This window comes from Mesoplodon densirostris, chromosome 16 (genome assembly GCF_025265405.1).
Source record: "Mesoplodon densirostris isolate mMesDen1 chromosome 16, mMesDen1 primary haplotype, whole genome shotgun sequence".
Lineage (NCBI taxonomy): Eukaryota > Metazoa > Chordata > Mammalia > Artiodactyla > Ziphiidae > Mesoplodon > Mesoplodon densirostris.
In genome coordinates this window covers 30,238,356-30,262,241 of record NC_082676.1, presented here as the reverse complement: position 1 = coordinate 30,262,241, position 23,886 = coordinate 30,238,356, and the positions used below count along the sequence as shown (strand labels likewise).

At 40.4% G+C, this 23,886-nt stretch overlaps 1 protein-coding gene across 3 annotated transcripts in view; it reads left to right on the top strand.

The window, feature by feature from the left end:
- Nucleotides 1-23,886, top strand: part of DNAAF9 (dynein axonemal assembly factor 9) — a 150,377-nt gene that overhangs the window by 36,369 nt on the left and 90,122 nt on the right. For all 3 annotated transcript variants that reach the window (XM_060077930.1, XM_060077929.1, XM_060077928.1), the window contains exons 7-8: nt 13,304-13,381; nt 22,559-22,657. In XM_060077930.1, coding sequence (XP_059933913.1) covers nt 13,304-13,381; nt 22,559-22,657 — 177 coding nt within the window. The remainder of the gene's footprint in view (nt 1-13,303; nt 13,382-22,558; nt 22,658-23,886) is intronic.

Below are 23,886 nucleotides of genomic sequence, written 5' to 3'. Positions count from 1 at the left end.
TAACTTTAATTCTTACAATAACCCTCTGAAGTAGGTACTATTACCATCCCTATTTTATGGAAAGTTTAAATGAATCTCCCAAAGTCACAGAGCTAGTAGCCTGTGAGTGGCAGGGCCCAGTCAAGAGAGTCTGGCTTCAGAGCCTGTGCTCCTAACCCCTGGGCTGCCACTAGATTAGCATTAGAAAGCAGTGCACTAGGAGGCTGTACAATTCATGCAGATCAAATGGGGCAGGCCTCTGGCTTCTGCCTTAAGGTGCATCACACCATGAAGTCAAATCCAGGTAATGTAGATTTTTCCTGTAGGATGGTGTTTTTAGGGGATGGGATGGGCAGTGAGGAGGAAACAGCACACATCATATTGTAAGAGTTATTACTATAAGTCTTCTCTCAGGATCCCTTTCTTCAGATCCTGCCCTTCTCTGTAGCCACTAATTTTCATTCTCTCAGATACTTTCCTTTCATCTCCATCTCATTTCCCTTGACCTCACTTCTCTTCCTTACCCTGTCCTTCCTGGTCGTTTAAGGTATGGAGCAGTTTGGCCTCCTGATCAGCTCTGCCATTATACTGTACTTCTCTCTGATTCACATATTAAAGGCCTCATAACTGCCTGAGCCAGAAAAGTTCTTGCCTCCTATGAAAGCTAGGAGGAGAACTACAGATACTTACAACTTAATTTTTCAAATTTCTTCTTTATTACATGCTCATACCCAGAAGAAAATCCTTAATTCAGAGGATGTTTTCATCCCTGATGTGTTAGGTGCCAGCATGAGAAAGGAAGCCAGACCCACATAGCATTTACTTGGTATTTAGGCTGAGCCAAACTAAGTTATGGATATAGGGAACTCTTTCTTCCTGGAAGCAGTACAGGGAAGTTCCTCTGCTAGGGCTTTCCCTGCCTCCATCTTCCTTCTTCTTACTCTCCAGCTGCTGGAACTGTATGACCTGGTAATGTCAATTTACATTAACCAGCTCCCCAAGGGGAGGATTCTAAAATAATCCTCTGAATAATGAGAATAACTATAAACATTCACCTTTTTATGGGCAAACGTAAGATTTTTGTACTGAAAGGTGGGATAAACCCTATGAAAAAATTCAGAAGGTAAGAGACCATAGCGTATTAGATGCAGGGATACATCAACATGCTTTTAAAAAATATTTTCTCCAGGAAATAAAATAAAAATTGAGAAAAATATCTCTTTGTACTTTTTAAGAATGCAGTGTGTAAAAAGAGAAATAGATATGGTAGGTAGAGCAAGCAGAATTAAAAAGGGAGATGGATGACATGAGGAAATATTGTTATGTCTCAAAATTCATTAGTAGAATTAAGATTTGAATTTCAAAATAGAAATCAGGGAGATTGGCCAAATGGCAGAGTAGAAAGACCCACCTCCTCTCACAAGCACACCAAAATCAGAATTATTTTCAGAGCAACCATCAATGAAAAAAGACCACAACCTTTCAGAAAAGACCTCTACAACTAAAGACATAAGGAACGAACCACAACAAGACAGGTCGGAAGGGCAGACTTGCGATACAGTCAGGTCCTTTTCCCCAGGTGGGTGACCCACAACTGGAGGATAATTACAGCAGTGAGAGTTCTGGGCCCCACATCGGGCTCCCCAGCCTGGGGGCCCTGTGCTGGGAAAATGAGCTCCCAGAACATTTGACTTTTAAAGCCAGCAGGGCTTAATATCAGGAGTCCCACAGGACTGGGGGAAACAGAGACTTCATTCTTAAAGGGCGTGCACAAAATATCATACGCCCTGCGACTCAGGGCGAAAGCAGTAATTTGATAGGACCCCGGGCCAGACTTACCTGCTGATCTTGGGGAGTCTCCCAGAGAGGTGAGAGGCAACTGCAGCTCACCCTGGGGACATAGACGCTGATGGCAGCCATTCCTTGGGAGCTCCCTTGTATCACGTGGACACTGATGCTAGTGGTCACCATTGTGGAATCCTCCCTTTAGCTCATTAGCACCAAGACCTGGCTTCAGTAGCCTGTAGGGGCCAGTGCTGGGATGCCTCAGGCCAAACTAACTAGGCAGGGGAACAGCCCCACCCATCAGCAGGTAGGCTGCCTGAAGACTTCCTGAACCCACAGCTGCCTCTAGACATGGCCCTGCCCACCAGAGGCTCAGGACCCAGCTCCACCTACCTGTGGGAAGGCACCAGTCCCAGAATCCTCTGGGCCCCAGCCCTGCCCTCCAGGAAGCCTGCTTCGGCCTTTGAACCAGTCTCACCAACCAGGGGGCAGACACCAGCTGCAAGAAAACCAGACTCCCACAGCCTGTGAATCCAGCCTGCCCAAAGCAGGCCAGACCCTGCCCTGAGACCACTTTGGCCCTGGCCTCCTGCCCACTATCAGCCAAATACAAGCTTCAGGACACCCTGGACCGCAAACCCAACTGTGTCAGGACACCCCCCCCCAACACACACACACACACCAGTGATCTGACACCAGCTCTGGGATCCCTAGGCCTAGAAACCAGACTCCAGGACCCAGGTCTGCCTGCCAGTAGTCTGGTACTAACTCCAGGACCTGGCTTCACCCACCTGTGGACAGGCAACAACCCTGGAGTCTTCTGGACCCTGACTCTACCTACCAGTGAGCCAGCACTAGTCCTGGGACTCCCTGAGGTTTTCCAGCCCCACCAACCAGCAGCCAGCAGCCTCTGCACAAGGCAGGGCCTGGCAACCAACTGGACCAGGCGCCAACAAAGCCTACCACATCACCCAAATAGCCCGCTACAAAAGAAGGACCCACACAGCCCTCATGGGAGAACCCCTAGAGCATATAGCATGGGTGACGAGGGAGGTGCACTGCCAGGATGCATAGGATGTCTCCTACAGAAGACCACTTCTCCAAAGTCGGGAAACATAATTAACCTACCAGATAAATAAAAATACAAACAGCAACTTAGGCAAAATGAGGTGACAGAGGAACATGTTCCAGTCAAAGGAATTAGATAAAACCCCAGAAGATGAATTAAGTGAAGTGAAAAAGGCAGTCTTCCCAAGCTAGAGTGCAGGGTAGTGATCATAAAGATGATCAAAGAATGTGGGTGGGGCTTCCCTGGTGGCTCAGTGGTGAAGAATCCTCCTGCCAGCGCAGGGGACACGGGTTCGATCCCTGGTCCAGGAAGATCCCACATGCCGCGGAGCATCCAAGCCTGTGGGCCACAACTACTGAGCCTGTGCTCTAGAGCCCGCGAGCCACAACTACTGAAGCCCGCGTGCCACAACTGCTGAAGCCCGCGCACCTAGAGGCCGTGCTCCTCAACAAGAGAAGCCACCGCAATGAGAAGCCTGCACACCGCAACGAAGAGTAGCCCCCACTCGCCACAACTAAAGAAAGCCCACGTGCGGCAACGAAGACCCAACACAGCCAAAAAAACAAATTAAAAAAAAAAAAGAATGTGGGTGCAGAATGGATGCACAGAGCGAGAAATTAGAAGTTTTTAACAAAGAGTTAGAAAATATAAAGAACAGCCAGAGATGAAGAATACAATAACGGAAATGAAAAATACTTTAGAAGGAATCATCAGTATATTAAATGATACAGAAGAATGAATCAGTGAGCTGGAAGACAAAGTAGTGGAAATCACTGATGCTGAACAGAAAAAAGAATGAAATGAGGACAGTTTAAGAGACCTCTGGGACAACATCAAGCACACTAATATTTGCATTATAGGGGTCTTAGAAGGAGAAGAGAGAAAGGTGCTAAGAACATACTTGAAGACATAATAGCTGAAAACTTCCCTAACCTGGAATAGGTTACCGTTATCCACATCCAGGAAATGCAGAGTCCCATACAGGATTAATCCAAAGAGGAACACACCAAGACACATGATAATTAAAATGGCAAAAATTAAAGAGAGAATATTAAAAGTGGCAAGACAAAAGGAACAAATAGCATACAAGGGAACTCCCATAAGGCGGTGAGCTGATTTTTCAGCAGAAACTCTGCAGGCCAGAAGGGGGTGCCATGATAAATTTAAAGTGACAAAAGGGAAAAACCTACAAGCACAAATGCATTACTCGGTAAGGCTCTCATGCATATTTGTTGGTGAGAGCAAAAGCTTTATAGACGAGCAAAAGCTTTATAGACAAGCAAAAGCTAAAAGAGTTCACCACCAAACCAGCTTTACAACCAATGTTAAAGGAACTTCTCTAGGTGAAAAAGAAAAGGCCACAACTAGAAACATGAAAATTATGAAATGAAAAAGCTCATCAGTAAAGGAAAACATACAGTAAAGATAGGAAATCATTCATGCACAAACCTAGTAGAAAGGTGAAAAGACAAAAGTAGTAAAATCCACAATATCTACAGATATACACAATAAGCACTTAAGGGATACACAGAAGAATTAGATGTAAAATGTGGTGTTGTTTTGCCGAAAGCCTGCTTTCTGTTTTAAGGTTTGTTGGATTTCCTGGCAAAATAACCACTTGTTTCACACAAATAAACAGCTTTAATCCTTTAATGAAAGATGATTTAGCTTAATTTTAATATACAATCATTAGGAGGAAAGGAATAAGAATATTAGAGAAACATAACACAGTATATATATGTCACGGAATTGGGCCGACACGTACTTCCAGATCCAAACAGCATCTGGGAAGTCCTGAGTAACACCAGTCTGGAGCTCCAGTTGGGAAGAGTCCCAGGCGGTGTGTCCACCCCATGGGTGAGACTTCAGATCAGAGTTCCAGGGGCTTCCATTTGTAATTCCAGGCCACAAACTGATATCAGTTTGCGTGCCAAAATGCAGCTCTGGATTTACTTTAGCAATGCTGTTTGTTTCACCATGTGGGTCACAAGATTTTCCAGACCCCAGGGGACTGGCCAGGTCCCCGGGGCTCAAGAAGTTCCAAGACCCACTCCCTTTCTTATTGTGAGTGCTGCTTGCCTTGCTAGCAGCATTGTTAGGTGTGCAAGCAAGTGTGCAGTCCAGGCTGGGTCACGGGTCAGTCAGAGGCCTGCTTCTGCGTCTGAAGCCTGAGCAAGACTACTTTATTAATTTTCCCAACAGATATCAAAAACAGTCATAGTGAGGGGAGGAGAGTACAAACTGTGGGATTGTTCAAATGCATTTGAAATTAAGAGATCAACAACTTTAAGCAATCAAGTATGTATATAGATTGCTATATAAAAACCTCATGGTAACCACAAACCGAAAGTCTGTAATAGATATACAGACTATAAGAAAAATCCAAACATAACACTAAAGATAGTCACCAAGTCACAAGAGAACAAAAGAAGAAAAAGGGGGAAAAAGACCTACAAAAGCAACCCCAAAACAACAAAATGGCAATAAGAACATACATATCAATAATTACCTTAAATGTAAATGGGCTGACTCTTCCAATCAGAAGACACAGAGTAGCTGAATGGATACAAAAACAAGAGCTTTGTATATGCTGACTACAAGAGGCTTCACTTCAGGTCTAAAGACACACAGACTGAAAGTGAGGGGATGGATAAAGGTATTCCATGCAAATGGAAATTAACAGAAAGCCAGGGTAGCAGGTAGCAATACTTATATCAGACTTATATAGACCCTAAAATAAAGGCTGTTATAAGAGACGAAGAAGGACACTACATCATAATCAAGGAATCAATCTGAGGAGAAGATAAAACAATTATAAATATATACACACGCAACATAGGAGCACCTAAATACATAAAGCAAATATTAATGGACATAAAGGGAGAAATCAATAGTAACACAATAATAGTAGAGGACTTTAACACCCTGCTTACATCAATGGACAGATCATCCAGACAGAAAATCAATAAGGAAGCACTGGCCTTAAATGACACATTAGACCAAATAGACTTAATTGATATAGAGCATTCCATCCAAAAGCAGCAGAATACACTTTCTTTTCAAGTGCCCATGGAACATTCTCCAGGACAGGTCACATACTAGGCCACAAAAAAAGCCTTGGTAAATTTAAGAAAATTGAAATCATATCAAGCATTTTTTCCAACCACAACACTGACTAGAAACCAACTACAAGGAAAAAAACTGCAAAACCCACAAAACACATGGAGGGTTAACAATATGCTACTAAACAACGAATGGGTCACTGAAGAAATCAAAAAGGAAATTAAAAATTACCTAGAGACAAATGAAAATGAAAACATGATGATCCAAAACCTGTGGGACACAGCAAAAGCAGTTCTAAGGGGGAAGTTTGTAGCGATACAAGCTTACCTCAGGAAACAAGAAAAATCTCAAATAAACAACCTAACCTTACACCTAAAGGAGCTAGAGAAAGAAGAACAAACAAAACCCAAAGTTAGTGGAAGGAAAAAAGTCATAAAGATGGCAGAAATAAATGAAATAGAGATTTTTAAAAAACTAGAAAAGATAGATGAAACTAAAAGCTGGTTCTCTGAAAAGATAAAATTGATGAGTCTTTAGCCAGACTCATCAAGAAAAAAGGGAGAGGGCCCAAATCAATAATACCAGAAATGAAAAAGGAGAAGTTACAGCCGACACCACAGGAATACAAAGGATCATAAGAGACCACTACGAGCAACTATACATCAATAAAATGGACAAACTAGAAGAAATGGACCAATTCTTAAAAAGGTACAATCTCCCAAGACTGAACCAGGAAGAAATAAAAAATATGAACAGACCAATTACCAGTACTAAAATTGAATAAAAAACAAAAAACAAAAACACTCCCAGAAAACAATAGTCCAGGACCAGATGTCTTTACAGGTGAGTTCTACCAAACATTTAGAAAAGAATTAACACCTGTCCTTCTGAAACTATTCCAGAAAATTGCAGAGAAGGAACACTTCCAAAATCATTCTTTGAGGCCAACATCACCTGATACCAAAACCAGACTAAGATATCATAAAAAAAGAAAATAACAGGCCAGTATCACTGATGAGCATAGATGCAAAAATCGTCAACAAAATCATCAACTGAATCCAACAGCACATTAAAAGGATCATACATCATGATCAAGTGGGATCTATCGATGGAAATTTTCAGTATCTGCACATCAATCAGTGTGATACATCACATTAACAAGTTGAAGACTAAAAACCATATGATCATCTTAACAGATGCAGAAAAGGCAAAATTCAATACCCATTTATGATTAAAAACCCTCCAAAAAGTGGGCATAGAGGGAGCATACCTCAACATAATAAAAGCCATTTATGACAAAAAAGGAATCCAAATTGGAAAGGAAGAAGTAAAGCTTTCACTGTTTGCGGATGACATAATACTATACATAGAAAATCCTAAAGACACTACCAGAACACTGCTAGAGCTCATCAATGAATTTGGTGAAGTTGCAGGTTACAAAATTAATATACAGAAATCTGTTGCATTTCTATACACTAACAATGAACTATCACAAAGAGAAATTAAGGAAACAATCCCATCTACCATTGCATCAAAAAGAATAAAATACCTAGGAATAAATCTGCCTAAAGAGGTAAAAGACCTATTCTCAGAAAACTGTACGACACTGATGAAAGAAATTAAAGATGACACAAATGGAAAGGTATATACCGTGGTCTTGGATTGGAAGAAGTAATATTGTTAAAATGACCATACTACCCGAGGCAGTCTACAGATTTGGTTCAATCCCTATCAAAATGCCAATGGCATTTTTCATGGAACTAGAGCAAATAATTTTAAAATTTGTATGGAAACACAAAAGACCCCAAAGAGCCAAAACAGTCTTGAGAAAGAAGAACAGAGCTGGAGGAATCGCAGTCCCTGACTTCAGACTATACTACAAAGCTGCAGTAATAACAGCAGTATGGTACTGGCACACAGACACATAGATCAATGGAACAGAATAGAGAGCCCAGCAATAAACCCATGCACTTACGGTCAATTAATCTACAACAAAAGAGGCAAGAATATACAATGGGGAGAAGACAGTCTCCAATAAGTGGTGCTGGGAAAACTAGACAGCTACATGTAAAAGAATGAGATTAGGGCTTCCCTGGTGGCGCAGTGGTTGAGAGTCCGCCTGCCGATGCAGGGGACACGGGTTCGTGCCCCGGTCTGGGAAGATCCCACATGCCGCGGAGCGACTGGGCCCGTGAGCCATGGCCGCTGAGCCTGCGCGTCCGGAGCCTGTGCTCCGCAATGGGAGAGGCCACAACAGTGAGAGGCCCGCGTACTGCAAAAAAAAAAAAAAAAGAATGAGATTAGAACATAGTCTAACACCATATACAAAAATAAACTCAAAGTGGATTAAAGATCTAAGTGTAAGGCTGGAAACCATAAAACCCCTAGAGGAAAACCTAGGCAGAACACTCTGACATAAATTGTAGCAATAGTTTTTTGGATCTGCCTCCTAATGCAAATAAAAAACAAATTAAAAATAAGTCAGACCTGATTAAACTTAAAAGCTTTCACACAGCAAAGGAAACCATCAACAAAATGAAGACAGCCTGCTGAATGGGAGAAGATATTTGCAAATGATACAACTGATAAGAATTAATATCCAGAATATATAAAAAGCTCATACAACTCCACATCCAAAAAAAAAACAACCCAATCAAAAAATGGGCAGAAGTCCTAAACAGACATTTCTCCAAAGAAGACATACAGATGGCCAACAGGCATGTGAAAAGATGCTCAACATTGCTATCATCAGGGAAATGCAACTCAAAACCACAATGAGATATCACCTCACATTTGTCAGAATGACTGTCATCAAAAAGAACCCAAATAAATGTTGGTAAGGATGTGGAGAAAAGGGAACCCATCATACACTGTTGGTGGAAATGTAACTTGGTTGAGCCACTGTGGAAAACAGTATGGAGGTTCCTCAAAAAACGAAAAATATAACTATCTTATATCCCAGCAATTCCATTCCTGCGTATACATTTGAAAAAAAACCCCCAAACTCTAATTCAACAAGATACATGCACCCCAGTGTTCACAGCAACATTATTTACAGTTGCCAATACATGGAAGCAACCTAAGTGTTCATCAGTAGATGAATGGATAAAGAAGATATGATGTATATATATACAATGGGATACTGCTCAGCCATAAAAAAAGAATGAAAACTTGCCATTTGCAACAACATGGATGGATTTGGGTGGTATGCTAAGTGAAATAAGTCAGAGAAAGACAAATATATCATTTTATGTGGAATCTAAAAAATACAACAAACTAGTGAATAAAATGAAAAAGAAATAGACTCACGGATATAAAGAACTAACTAGTTACCAGTGGGGAGAGGGAAGTGGGGAGGAGCAATATTAGGGGTAGGGTAATAAGAGGTACAAACTATTAGGTATAAAATAAGCTACAAGGATATATTGTACAGCACAGGGAATATAGCCAACATTTTATAATAGCTATAAATGCAGTATAAACTTTAAAAATTGTGAATCACTATATTGTACACTTGTAACTTACATGATTTTGCACATCAACTGTACTTCAATATAAATAAATAAATTTTAAAAATAGAAATCAATTCAGTACCTCAAAAATCTAATCAGTTGACACACCTGTAAACCTGTTCCACAGTACAGAGGTAGGAGCCAAATAGGTTAAATCAGTGAGGAAGGTAATAAAATGGAGGATAGAGGATGGAAATTGGTGATATCAAAAATGAATTAATTGAAGGTTATGTAGGAGTCTGTGTCGTCCTCCCCACCTCCCAAGTGATAAACAACCAGACATTTACCAACTGCCACCTCCACACTAGGAAAAACAAGGAACAAGGTGAGTGGATGGGTGGGGCTTCTCTATAGAAACTGAAAAATAAAACAAAGAGAACTCATTGGGTAGTGTAGCTTTTGACGGCTGAGAGTAAAGCTCTCTACCTACACTTTTACACTTAGAATATGAGGGAGTAGAGATCCTATAATAACTGCCTCCTGCCTGTCTACTCTCCCTATAAAACTTCCTGGTAGTTGACAAGCTCTGCTGAGAGCAGAAAGCTTCCAATCAGCCTTTTCATTTGAAAATATAAACAGGCAGTGAAGCTCACCACACATTTGATTAAATACCTGTAACTTGAAAGAAAAAGATCGAGATTGTTTTAAAACTCTGATTGATTAAGACCAAAGATGATTTATGATATAGAGGAAAAGTTAAGATACAAAACTCTCCTTAGGATGCCCAGAGAAATGTAAGATTTGGTGACTTATTAGAATAAGTGTTATTTTGTGGTAAATGAATATAAGAAAATATGAGCTCTGGAAAATGATAATTGATAAAATTAACAGAGAAGTTGGGAGGTACAGTTAGGAAAATCTCAAAATATAAAAGTTTAGAAATAAAAGAGGTAGAAAATATGAGAAAAAACTTAAAAGTCATAGAGAACTTATCCATAAGGTTTGGTAGCCATTAAGTAGGAGTTCTAGAAAAATAGAGCAGAGATATCAGAAGGGAGGAAATTAAAAAAAAAAAAAGTAAACATTTCCAGTGATAAAGAGAAATAAAAGCTTTTAGCAAGCATCAATGAAAGTAGAAAAACCTTAAATCTGTCTCTGCCTTTTTTGAACACTGAGGATTAAAGAATATCATAAAAAGCAGAAAAAATAAGTCTTACGCAATAAGACAACAGAAACTTGATTTCTCTCCTTCCCCAACCAAAACAAACATTAAACAAAACATGTGAGGCAATGACTTTCAAGACACTAGACATCAGGCAATGAGGAATAGTGATTCCCTTGAGGGAGAGAAATAAACAAGGTGAGCCCCACAAATGTCCTAGCTTACTACAGTTGACCCTTAAACAGCAGGAGTTTGAACTGCATAGGTCCACTTATATGCAGATTTTTTTCAGTAGTAAATACTATAATACTACACGATCCACAGTTGGTGGAATCCATGGACGCAGAATTGCATTTACAGAGGGCTGACTATAAGTTACACATGGATTTTTGACTGCACAGAGGGTCAGTTCCTCAAACCCCCTTATTCAAGGGTCAACTGTACTTTGAGAAAATTTCCAGGCCATGGCACAGGAAGGGGATACCCAGGTAGATCCCAGTGCACTTCCTGAGCTGAGTAGATGCAGCTGAGAGTCTGGTGAGACCAAGACGGCTAGAGTACTAAAGAGGAAATATTTGCTCCAAAACGGAACTCCCAAGATCTGCCAAGATTCCTCTTTCTCCCCACCCCCACATCCCAAGTATTCAACGGACTATTGATCTATGTGTTCATGTATGATGTAACTACTGAAGGTGGAGGAAGGAAAAAATATCTGAAAGTATTCCAGAACAGTGCCTGATGCATGCTCAGAGCTGGGAATAGTACCTGTTCCCACCAGTTTGACTCGAAAAATGCATAATTCACAGGGGGCATTGGATAGAGTCCTCAGGAGGGTTTTGTCTCCTGTGGGGAATAATCAGCCCTTGTCTGAGCACCGCCCTGGACCCTCCTAACAATTTATAAAAGCAAGGACTGAAAGGATCAAACTGTTTCCAAGTAACTGCATTCCAGAACAAATCACAAGAATATTTATAGGAATACAAAAATATCTAGCACCCAACAAGGTAAAATTCACACTGTCTGGCATCCAAAGATTATCAGTTTACAAAGAAGTGGGAATACATGACTGATAATAAGGTAATCAGTCCATCAAAATTGACCTAACATTGACAGAAATGTTAGAATTAGCAGACAAGGACATTAAAAGTTATTCTCACTGTTCCATATGTTCAAGAAGCTAGAGGAAAGACTGAGCGTGTTGAACAGAAACAAAATATAAAAAAGACTCAGATTGAACTTCTAGAAGTGAAAATTGCAATATCTAAGGTGAAAAAATATACTGGATGGCAGTAACATTAAATTAGACTCTGCCAAAGAAAAGATTGAATTTGAAGCCATAGCAGTAGAAACTATCCAAGATGAAGCACAGAGAGACTAAAGAATACAGAAAAATGGAAAGAGCATCACTGATTGCCAAATTAGTCGTAAGGAGAGAATAAAGACATTTTAAAACTAAAAAAAATTTCCTCCCATTAATCTTTTCTTAGAAAGCTGTTGGAGGGTGTTCTCCAGCAAACAACCAAGGAACAGGAGACAAATTAAGCCATGGAATCAGATCCATCACGTGAGAGCACCAGGATGATAGCAAAGAGAAGTCTCATAGTGAAAGTTGCAGTTGCACAGCAAGCTTACATAACAGGCATACCAGAATGAAGCAAGAAGAAAAAGAAATGATAGATTATCTGATATCTTAAAGCCAGTGGTTCTCAATTGGGGTGATTTTCCTGTCCCTTCCTCCCCATCCCCCCAAGTCACTTGGCAATATTTGGACATGCTTTTGATTTGCCTGGACCGGGGCTGGGGGGTGGGTTGTAGGCATCTAGTGAGTAGAGGCCAGGGATTTTGCACAAGGCAATGCACAGGGCAGCCCCTCACAACAAAGGAATAACTGGCCCAAAATGACAGTAGTGTTGCTATTGAGAAACCCTAGTGTAAGTGTACTAGCAAGTGAAGTGGGAAAGGTAGAAAAAGTTTTAGGATTGAGTTTTTAAATTATACAAGTGAAAAGAATGAAGCTGTTGGTAGCTCTTGGAAAAACAAAATTTAAGAAAGCAAATATGAGTATGGTATGCACTTGGCCTGCAGTAAATTTTATATGTATATTATATATATATATATATATATTATATATATCCTTAATATTATAAACAATAACTACTGGTATAACCAAAAAAGTCATATTATGATATTAGATAATGTTAAGGTGTATATGTGAGAAAACGTATGAGAATGGGGATAGGCGTAGCAGAGCTACATCTTGGCCATAAGTCAGTATTTAATTTCTAAATTGATAAATCAAGAAATAGTGATAGAAGCTTATATCAAAATATGGAGGTAATTACCAAAAAGAAAATGTTAAAAGACTTCAAAGTGGTTGCCTCTGAGGATTAAGACTAGTGGAGGTTTGTGAAAGGTTGGAGTAGGGATTAAAATTTTTTTATTACAAACCTTTAGGACTAGTATTTGATTTTTTAAAACTATAGGAATGTATTATTTTAATTAAAATTTTATTCTAAACAAAGACAACATTTTTGTGTGTATATGTATATAAATATATATATGCCCGTCATTGAAGATATTCAAAAGATATACCAAAGTCTCTGAACACATAGTTTCCTTGAATGGGACACCTTTATTAATATGTATAGGTTCTAATATAATATAAAATTTTTATTTATTATTCTAATCACGGAGTTTTCACCAAGATAGTCCTTTCTAAATGTCAGGAAATAATTCTGATCATCCTAATGATACTGACTCAGTTATTTCAATGTTTTTCCCCTTGTGTTGCAGTTGCAGGATGTGAGTTTGAATCTGTGGAATGTCTACAGCAAGATGGATCCTATGTCTCTGGAGAGTTTGCTTTCAGAAGTAAGGAGCCATACTGTATTTAACTTATAAATACTACAACCAGCTCAATTATCCACTAATGGTATTTAACTTGTAGAAATGCAGGATATATTTTAGTTTGCTTTAGTCAAAGAATTGAACAGTTTCTTCCCCAGTTATTATCTTGAACTTCTTGGGGGGTGGAAGGGGACCTGGAAAAGAGACACTACCTCTTCCACTCTGAGGAAACCTCACCTGAGATGAGACCAAGGCTGCCTGTCTGGTCCAAGATTTAGGTTTTCACCTAAAGACATTCTTTCCATTGGGCTGGACTTTAGAAAAACAATAAAGAGGGTGTCTTTTTGCACTCTTTCTCCGGCATGAAAAGATTAAAAAGTTGGTGTATGCCTTAAAGGAATCAAGGATTAGACAGGGGTTGGCAACGTTTTTCTGTAAAGGGGTAGACAGTAACATTTTAGGCCTTGTGGGCCCTGTGTCTCTGTTCGAACTACTCAGCAATGTCATTATAGACAATGCTTTAACGAATGAGTGTGTCTGGGTTCCAAGGAAACTTTATTTATAAAAATATATGGCCTGCCGGCAGGCCATAACTCACTAACTCCTAGATTAAAGGGTCAGGCATTAATTTTTCATCTGAACTTTGAAGAAAAAATTCACAGTGGGCAGAGCAATTTGCAATGAGGAGCAACAAACAAAACTAAGGTATAGGTACTTTGTTTAAACAGCTCAGTAGTGTCTCTCAGGGGTCATGGATGGATATGCATGGAAAAAGAACAGCTTGGGGCTTCCCTGGTGGTGCAGTGGTTGAGAGTCTGCCTGCCGATGCAGGGGACACGGGTTCGTGCCCCGGTCTGGGAAGATCCCACATGCCGCGGAGCGGCTGGGCCCGTGAGCCATGGCCGCTGAGCCTGTGCGTCTGGAGCCTGTGCTCCGCAATGGGAGAGGCCGTGGCAGTGAAAGGCCCGCATACCGCAAAAAAAAAAAAAAAAAAAAGCTTGTATGTAGCCTTTTAATGAAATGAGCTGTGAAATCAAGACCCAACAAAAATAATTCAAAAAATGAAGACTGCACATTAGTCTCACAAATATTAATGCCTATACTTTAAGTAAAATGGTAGCAAACAGTATCATATTAAAAGAAATTCATTCTGTGATGAAGCAGAGTTTATTAAGGGCTTAATATTTAGTTTAATATCAGGAAATCTATTCATGTATCACTACTGATTTTTCTCCTTGGAACCATTTATGATAACTCCATAGATGCTGAAAAGGCATTTGATGAAATTGAACATCCATTCTGTTAAACATTTCTAATAAAATAAGAATATAAAAGAAAATTAAAACCTGAACTTTTTGTTCTTTAAAAGGCCTAATCATCATCATCAATCCATGGCTTGCCTAATTATGGGAAAAAGTGAAAATGCAAAAATTACAGCATTAAGAGTGTAAGAATGATGGTAATTCCCTGGCGGTCTAGTGGCTAGGACTCCGTGCTTCCACTGCTGAGGGCCCGGGTTCAATCCCTGGTCGGGGAACTAAGATCCCACAAGCTGCGTGGCATGGCCACAAAAAAAGGAAAAAAGAGTGTAAGAATGTTAAATAAAATTTAACCACAGGGCTTCCCTGGTGGCGCAGTGGTTGAGAATCCGCCTGCCGATGCAGGGGACACGGGTTCGTGCCCCGGTCTGGGAAGATCCCACATGCCACAGAGCGGCTAGGCCCGTGAGCCATGGCTGCTGAGCCTGTGCGTCCGGAGCCTGTGCTCCGCAGCGGGAGAGGCCACAACAGTGAGAGGCCCGCGTACCACAAAAAACAAAAAAAACAAAACAAACAAACAAAATGTAACCACAGACAAATAAGAGAGATAAGTAGTTTAGGAGTTTCTGCATAGTATCTGGGACCCATGCCCCACTTGCATGCAGTGCCCTGAATGTGAGGACGCTTCAGGTCACACATGGAAGCTAGATATAGCATTGTAGTTTTGAGAACATCACAAGCATCTCTGGAGTCAGTGGAATGGGACCACTCAGGGTAGCATCTTTAATTACACCGAGAACAGCAGTGACATCATGCAACTGAAGAAGCAATAGCGGTAATCATCATGGGCTGTAGACCAGGCCATTTCCTGGTTTTCTGACTTCCAGTGAGCTTGGTATTCTTAGGTGATACCATGAAGGAGTAGAAAGGAAGCCCTTTTAATGTCTGATAGTGGACTTCCCATCTAACAGCAAGAGTGAGGAGGACTCAGGGCCAGATTTAACTTTATTTAGAAAGAATAAAGTAAGGTGATATTTCTTATTCCAAAATATGATTGAGCACATTTATACCCACTACACTATGGAGAGCTCTTAAAATTGATAAGAAAAATACAACAGTGGGGAACTGGGAGACAACCGGAATTTGCTGTTCACAAAATAAGAAATAAAAATGACCATGGTTTTCCACTCCCAGTTAGGGATATAGAAAGTCAAAAGATACCATTATTCTCACCCTAATAACCAAAACAATCTGAATATGCAACAGAATAATAGTGTGAAATCATTAGAGAGCTGAAGATGCAAGGAAACCTCAAAGAACTCTATTTCTAAAAAAGTAGGGCCCTTCATAGGACACTGTTCTCATTTCCAATGGAGCAGCAGGAGGAAGAGAAATCTATCACAGACAGGGATAAGTAAAAATCAGTTGACCTTTTAAAGAGCTTTTAATGGCTGTATGTGAGTGAGTGAGCACCTACCCCTCAACTCTAAACCATAGGTCTTCACAAGTGCTCAGGGTAGTCCACCAAAGACTAGGCACCAGGTAGGAGCACTGAGAACCATCCCCCCTGAGGTACTTGACACTCAACTATAACCTGGATTAGCGCAGGAGAGCTGAGAGCAGTCATTTGGAGGCATTCCAGGTCTTTACAGAGTATAAGCAGCTGCCCTCTTAAGGCTGGGTGCAAGGCAGCAAGACAAGGATCTCTCTACACAGACAGAGCCAAGGGGACTAGAGGGCAAAGAGAACTTAGCCACCCAGAAAAGTGGTAGCCAGCTTGTAAAGCAGGGAGAGATTGTCCATGATTCTGCAAGCTGGTGGCTCAGCTATAAAATGCAAAGAGATTTCCAGAATCTTGTCCCAGTGCTCTGAGCAAAATCTTTATCAAAGTTCACACCCCACCCTTGAAATACTTGAATTTAGTGATGAAGTAAACCAAACTACAAATGCTACAAAACACAGACCCTGATCAATTATAGATCAAATTGACTTAGATCCCAGCTTTAGTGGCCTAACAAAAGAAAGGGATCTAGTGGCCCTTTCCTAGAGGTAAATGGTACTGTTACCTCTGTTTTTACTGGTCTTTTATACAAAATGTCTGGCATATGATTTTTTAAAAATTACAAGACCGGAAGAAACAAGAAAATTTGATCTGTTTAAGTAACTGATAAAAGTGCTAAAGCGTCTGGAAGAAAATGGGACATGTGTGAAGAGTTGAGGAATTTTAGCAGAGACCTGAAAACTATAAAAAGAACCAAATGGAAATGCTAGAAATGAAAAATATATGGTATAGAAATGGAGGATTTATTAGGTTGGCTAATTTATCAGATTAGACACGAATGAAGAAAAGTTCAGTGAACTTGAAGATAAGTCAATAGAAAGTTTCCAAACTGAAGGACAGAGAGAAAAAGAGCAAAAGGGGTAGAACAGAGCATCCAGTATCTGCCAGTGTCAAATGATCTAGCATAGTAGATCATTGGAGTCCCAGAAGGGAGAGTAGAGAGAAAATGGGGCTGGAAAGTTAAGTTGATAATGTCTGAGAACTTTCCACATTGATGAAATAAAATACATCAATCCACAGATCAAGAAGCTCAGTAAACCCTAAGTAGGATAAAATAAATATGTATGAAAATGACTGTAAATTTGTGCAGGGATCTCTGTGGTGAGTCTACAAGTGTTAATAAAATTCAAATCCAACAACCAAAAGAAGTTAAAATGCAATTCTAGTCATTACTTGTGCCTATAAAAAATTTTTAAAAAGGGAACCAATCTATACCCATATTACTTCTTAAAATCTACTTTTTTTCCTTCTCTTGCTTAGCTGCTTCATAGCCTCCAAAGTTCTCTTTAAAAGCTCTTTTTCTGTTCAATATCCAAATACTTTTCTGTTCACATGTATTTTCTCTTTGCTAAGACTGGTAATCTTATAGTCAGAATTAGCATCTAGGCCTTAATTTTTATTGGTCAGTCACTGCTGGCAGCTCTTTGATGAACAGGGAGCCTACAGCTCCATGCTTCTTGGTCAGATCCTGCAAAGAGAAAATGCATACTGCTCTGAGATTTGATTTAGAAAGATGTTCAAAATATGTTTGGTGAGACAAGTAAAAAGCAGAGTATATTTCCATCATCTTTGTAAAATAATTTGTGTTCTGTGTCTTAGAAACTTCAGATGGTAGTCTCACTGGTGATTGTTATTATTTTACTTATTTTCGTTTTCTTATATTTATTACATCATGTAATTCTTTTCTTTTACATCTTTTTCTTCCTCCCTCCCTCCCTCCCTCCCTCCCTGTGTTGGGTCTTCATTGCCATGCATGGGCTTTCTCTAGTTGCAGCGAGCGGGGGCTCTTCATTGTGGTGCATGGGCTTCTCATTGCAGTGGCTTCTCTTGTTGTGAAGCACAGGCTCTAGGTGCACAGGCTTCAGTAGTTGTGGCACGTGGGCTCAGTAACTGTGGCGCACGGGCTCTAGAGCGCAGGCTCAGTAGTTGTGGCACATGGGCTTAGCTGCTCCGCAGCATGTGGGATCTTCCCAGACCAGGGCTCGAACCTGTGTGCCCTGCATTGGCGGGCGGAATCTTAACCACTGCAGCAGCAGGGAAGTTCTACCTCATGTAATTCTTAAAAATACTTTAAAATATTGAAACTAAGCTTCTTTTCCCCCTTTGAGTCACCTGAGATCAGACACTGCCGGATGCCAGCCTAGGGGCAAGAGTTCTGTCTGAAGTTCAGGGTCCTTTCCTGGTGGCCAAGGGCCAAGGCACACTGGCATGTTTCTTGGGGTTTGCAGACTTCGGCTGCTTATCTGATCTTGATATCCATCTGGGCCTGTCTTCTGGATTCGGCCTTCAGGAGTCTGAGCAGATAGACTTTCCCTTCTTCATCATCAGATCCAACGAACCAATTCTACCTCCATGCACAGTATCCATTTCCACAAATGCACTGTTTGTGCTGGGGAAAAATTGGAGAATAGTGTGTCTGGTGGAAACCACACAGACTCTGGGTATCCCTTACCTAGATATATTTTCACTTTTGCTAGTTGTTAGTATCGCATCCTCAGGTCACTTTACCATTTAGTACCTCAGTCTCCTCATCTATAAAGTGGGCATAGAGAGGTACACAAGGATATTAGGAAGATTTGAATACAAACACACACACACACACACACACACACACACACACACGAAATCTTCCATTTCAGTCATAGCATGGATTCCCAATGGTTTAGTGGTTAGGATTTGTCACTCTTCGGCATAGCATGGAGCTGAAGGCAGTATTTAATGATTCATTCCACCTTATTCTGTAATTAGTACTGACATATCTACCTCCCTCAGGGAACTCTTTTGGGAGCAAAGTGCCTATCTTTTCTGTGTATCCCCCAAAGCACGCAGTGTTTTTCTGTAGAAGATAGCCAGAAAATGGTGACTGCCCAACTGTATAACTCTACTTCTTATCATAGACCCAAACCAAGGTGAGTGTCACCATGTAGGCCATTAAAATAGAAACATACTTCTGAGTTTGTTTCTAAATAGAACTTGAAAACAGAATAAAGTTTATTCTGTACTAATAGCTATATTGGTTCTTTTTGTTTTCCTAAGCCTCACAAAGTGAAGCATTCTGGTATAGCCCAAGGGATTGGACAGAGCCAAGCAAGGAAAGCACAGACCCACAATGGGTTGCATAGCCTCAGATGTGACTTACCTGAGGCCAGTGATATGCGTTATGGGTGTCTGAGAGATAGAGCAGACAAGTTCCAGGAAATTAAGGTGGAGGCTCAGATGTTCTTAGCCAACTCCAGCTAGCCAACAGTAGAAGCAGAGAAATTGACAAGTACTGCAGACATCTAGTGTGTAAGGCCTGGTAATAAGCACTTTCTACAGGTTATTTTATTTAAATCCTATAATATCTCTGTAAGGTAAATAATAGCCCCCGCCATTATGCACATAAGGCATTTGCGGCTCAGAGAGGTTAGTTCCCTTGCCCAAGGTCACACAGCCAGTAAGAGGCAAAGCAAAGTTTCCAGCACATGTCTTTCTGAATCTAATCATAGTTTAGCTTTGCCTGCTTGTGTGTGTTTTAGGTTTCTTCTCATGTATGGATTCCCCCTCCTTCTCTTTGTTCCCACCCACCCCTCGCTAACTGTCTGTTGAAGAAACCAGATCATTGTCATATGGTTGTCCTTACTGGGATTTTTTTTTTTTTTTTTTTTTTTGGCTGCTTTGGGTCTTTGCTGCACTCGGGCTTTCTTTAGTTGCAGCAAGTGGGAGCTACTCTTTGTGGTGGTGCATGGGCTTCTCATTGTGGTGGCTTCTCTTGTAGTGGAGCACTGGCTCTAGGTGCGCAGGCCTCAGTAATTGTGGCCCACGGGCTCAGTAGCTGTGGCTTGCGGGCTGTAGAGCGCAGGCCCAGTAGTTGTGGCCCACGGGCTTAGTTTCTCCACGACATGTGGGATCTTCCAGGACCAGGGCTCGAGTCCGTGTCCTTTGCCTTGGCAGGCAGATTCTTAACTCCTGTGCCACCAGGGAAGCCCCTTACTGGGATTTTGTTGATTGCATTCCCATGATGTAGTTTAACAGTTTCCCTGTCTTTTGTATTTCCTGATTATTAGTAATTGAATCTAGAGGTTTAATCAGTTTCAGGGTTGATTTTTAGAGGGAAGATTACTTCATAGAGGGTGTTGTGTTCCTTACCAAGAAGTACGTATATCTAATTGATTCTCTTTATTTTGTGAACAGCCATTGATATGCAATCTTCAGATCTTTACTTCATTAATTAGAGTCTTAATTCACTATTGCAAAATGGTGGTATTCCAATTCTGTAATTCCTTCTTCATTTATATTCTCCAAAGAGAAATATTCAGCTTGCTAATATTGTTTATGCAGTGGTGACATTCATGTAGGAAAAGCAATATAAATGCTTGAATTCTTGCTTTTACTTTTAAGTTTTCAAAATAAGGTTGGTTCCCAACCGTTTTCCAAAAGTAACCAGTAAAAAACAAATAGTTTTAAAAAATATATCTAATTTTGAACTCATAGATTTAAACATATTTGATATGTTTCTGTCCACTGCAGTTATCATCTTTACTGATGCTCTAAATTGTTCCATCTTTGGGCTGTGGTCTCACTTCAAGTTGGTCACAAATCCTTTTAACACAATCTTAATAGTCCTCAATAACTTCTCTGCTATATACTGTGACAAGATATTCCAGGCTTATCTTGTACATTTCCTGTCTCAGACCTGGAATTGGTCATTTCTCTAGTAAGTTATGGTTTCTTTGAGTGGGAAATCACATTTCAGCACCACAATCTGGGTGCTAGAAATGCTCCTTGCTCCTGGTTTGGTCATTGTTTCTAGATCTCTTCAGTGGACGAAACTAGGAAATTCTCTTCTCTCCCTGCTCCCTCACCTTTTCTCTCCTTGTGCGTGTGTATGTGTGTATACACATATACATACTTATATATACATGCACATGTATATACATACATATGTACACAAATATATACCTGATTTTTTATCCTATGTTATATATAAAACATACTCAGAAAACAGTATCAGCACTGTCTCCTACATATTACTGAAAATAATTTTATACATATATTGACATGTATGTAATGTAATACGTGTGTGTGTGTGTGTGTGTGTGTGTGTGTGTGTATATATATATATATATATATATATAATAAACAAAAAATAGATTGTCTGGGCAGCAAATAGTGAAGTCACTTGAGAATGTTGTTTACACTAAGTATTCCCAGCAGAGATCCATTATGCTTTATGCCTAGGACCATTGCATGGCTAACACAGAGTTCATAGGTATGAGTACTTGTGTATCCTTAAAGAGAAGAGTAGGGAAGAGCATAGATCCAGACAGCCAGTTTTAGTGCAGCAAACAGGATGCCTGCTGTAAGCAAGGCACTAGGCTGGGTGCTTGTCATGTACACTTACACAGTGTGAGATGGACAGTAAGGAGAACTATCCAATTTGAGTACAAATTAACAGCAACTTCCAAATAAGGACAAAGATGTCACTTGAGTATCTCAATCAAGCAAGTCATAGCTGATATTTTGGGTTAACTGATGATGCCTTAAAGAAAAGCCAGGAACACAAAGCAATGTGTGGTGGTTGGGAACAGGAATGAGTTCAGAGAGGAGGCTGAAAAGCAGCTGGGATGGGGGAGGGAGGCAGGTTGTATGTAGAGGGGAGTCAGCTGGGAAGGTGCAGAGTTCCTCATACTTGCTTTCCCGCTGGGAGGAGAGGATGAGGGAGGAAAGGGCTCTGGGCCACCTCTGGCCCCACTGAACTTCTAACTAAAGTCAACTGATTTGTCCTTGAACAAAGCTTCACTGCTGTGAGCTTATGGTACTAGGTGTAGTGTCTCATAAATAGCTTTAGGTGCCTCATAAATAACTCCCTCTTCAACAAGGGTTGCTAACTGTCCTTTTTAAAAACAGCTTTTAAAGGACATTACTGCCCTTTTTTTTAAAAAAAACAGCTTTATTGGAATATAATTTATATACCATAAAATTTACCCATTTTAAGTGTACAGTTTGGTGATTTTTAGTAAGTTTACAGAGATGTGCAACCATCACCACAATTTGAATTTTAGAACATTTCCTCAACCCAGAAAGTTCCCTTGTCCTCACTTGCAGTCAACCTCCATTCCCACTCTCAGCCCTAAGCAAACCACTAGTCTACTTTCTGTCTCTGTAGATTTGTCTTTTCTGAGTATTTCATATACTGTAGTCTTTTATATATGGCCTCTTTCATTGGGCATAATGTTTTTGCGGTCCATCCATGTGGTAACATGTATCAGTAGTTTGCTACTACCTTTTAAACAACATATTTAAGCGGTCTGGTATTTTGAGATCAGATGTGGTTTCATGATTCTGGTTTTCTAAAGTACCTCCTTGAATGACCACATTATCTTTTCATTTTCTTTCTAGGATTTGGTGGCTTTTGAACATCAGTGGGCTAGCTTCTTTGCCAGTTTTGACACAGAAATTCCCTTCTTGCTGGAATTGTCTGAATCTCAGGCGGGTGAGGTATGTAAAGGAAGGGTTAAAGAGAAAGAAGAAATTGGCTAGTTTATTTATTGTTTTTACTTTTATTAAAAATTTTCTCAGAATACAGCACTACCAATCCGAATTTGGCTATCATTTCCTTAAGATTTGTTGCATGCTGTAAAGAAGTTTTTAACTCCCATGCCAACCCCTATATAAGAAGGTTTTCTTTTTCTGTGCCAGTTTCTCTACAAGAAAGATACTCATTTGTCAGAGGTGGTGCCCCTGTCAGCCAGGAATTCTGTTGGGCACCAGATAATAAGCCTAGGAATAATTCTCCACATGTGAATAGCACACCTTTGTCAGTTGAACCTCTAGGTAATGCCAAGCTTTCTTTCTAGGCAAACAACAGTAGTGAAGTTACTAGGTTCAGGATAAGACCCACTCCATGAGTAAACTGAGGTATGTAAATCAAGAACTAAGGCACAGGGACTTCCCTGGTGGTCCAGTGGTAAAGGATCCGCCTTCCAATGCAGGGTACGTGGCTTCTATCCCTGGTCAGGGAACTAAGATCCCACGTGCCGTGGGACAACTAAGCCCACTTAGCACAACTACTGAGCTCGCACACTGCAACTAGAGCCCGTGTACTGCAAACTACAGAGCCCACGTGCTCTGGGGCCTGCGCGCCACAACTAGAGAAGAGAAAACCTGCAGGCCACAACTGGAGAGAAGCCCGCGCACCACAACAAAGAGCCTGCGCGCTGCAACAAAAGATCCTGCATGCCTCAACGAACATCCCACATGCCACAACTAAGACCAGACACAGCCAAAAATAAAATAAAGAAAGAAAGAAAGAAAGAAAGAGAGAGAGAGAGAGAGAGAGAGAAAGAGAGAGAGAAAGAAAGAAAGAAAGAAAGAAGGAAAGAAAGAAAGGAAAGAAAGTAAAGTAAAGCAAAGCACAAATCTAGTTCTCAAACTATTTCCCAAAACTAGTCAACAGGAAGGATCAAAAGAGTGATCCTGAGCTTGCACTTGAGCTTACTTTGGGCTTGCACTGCCAGTCCTCAGTTCTGCTGTGTTCCACTGTGACCCAGGACAGGCCCTACTCCTGACCTTTGGAACTGGAGTTGATCTTTGTTGCTGTGCATTTTACTTTTACATTATGTTATAAACCCCACAATATATTGGGGTTATTTTTGTTTAAACAGTTGTCTTTTTTGTCTTTCAAAAAATCTTTAAAAATATTTTTAAAGATTTAAATAATTAAAAAA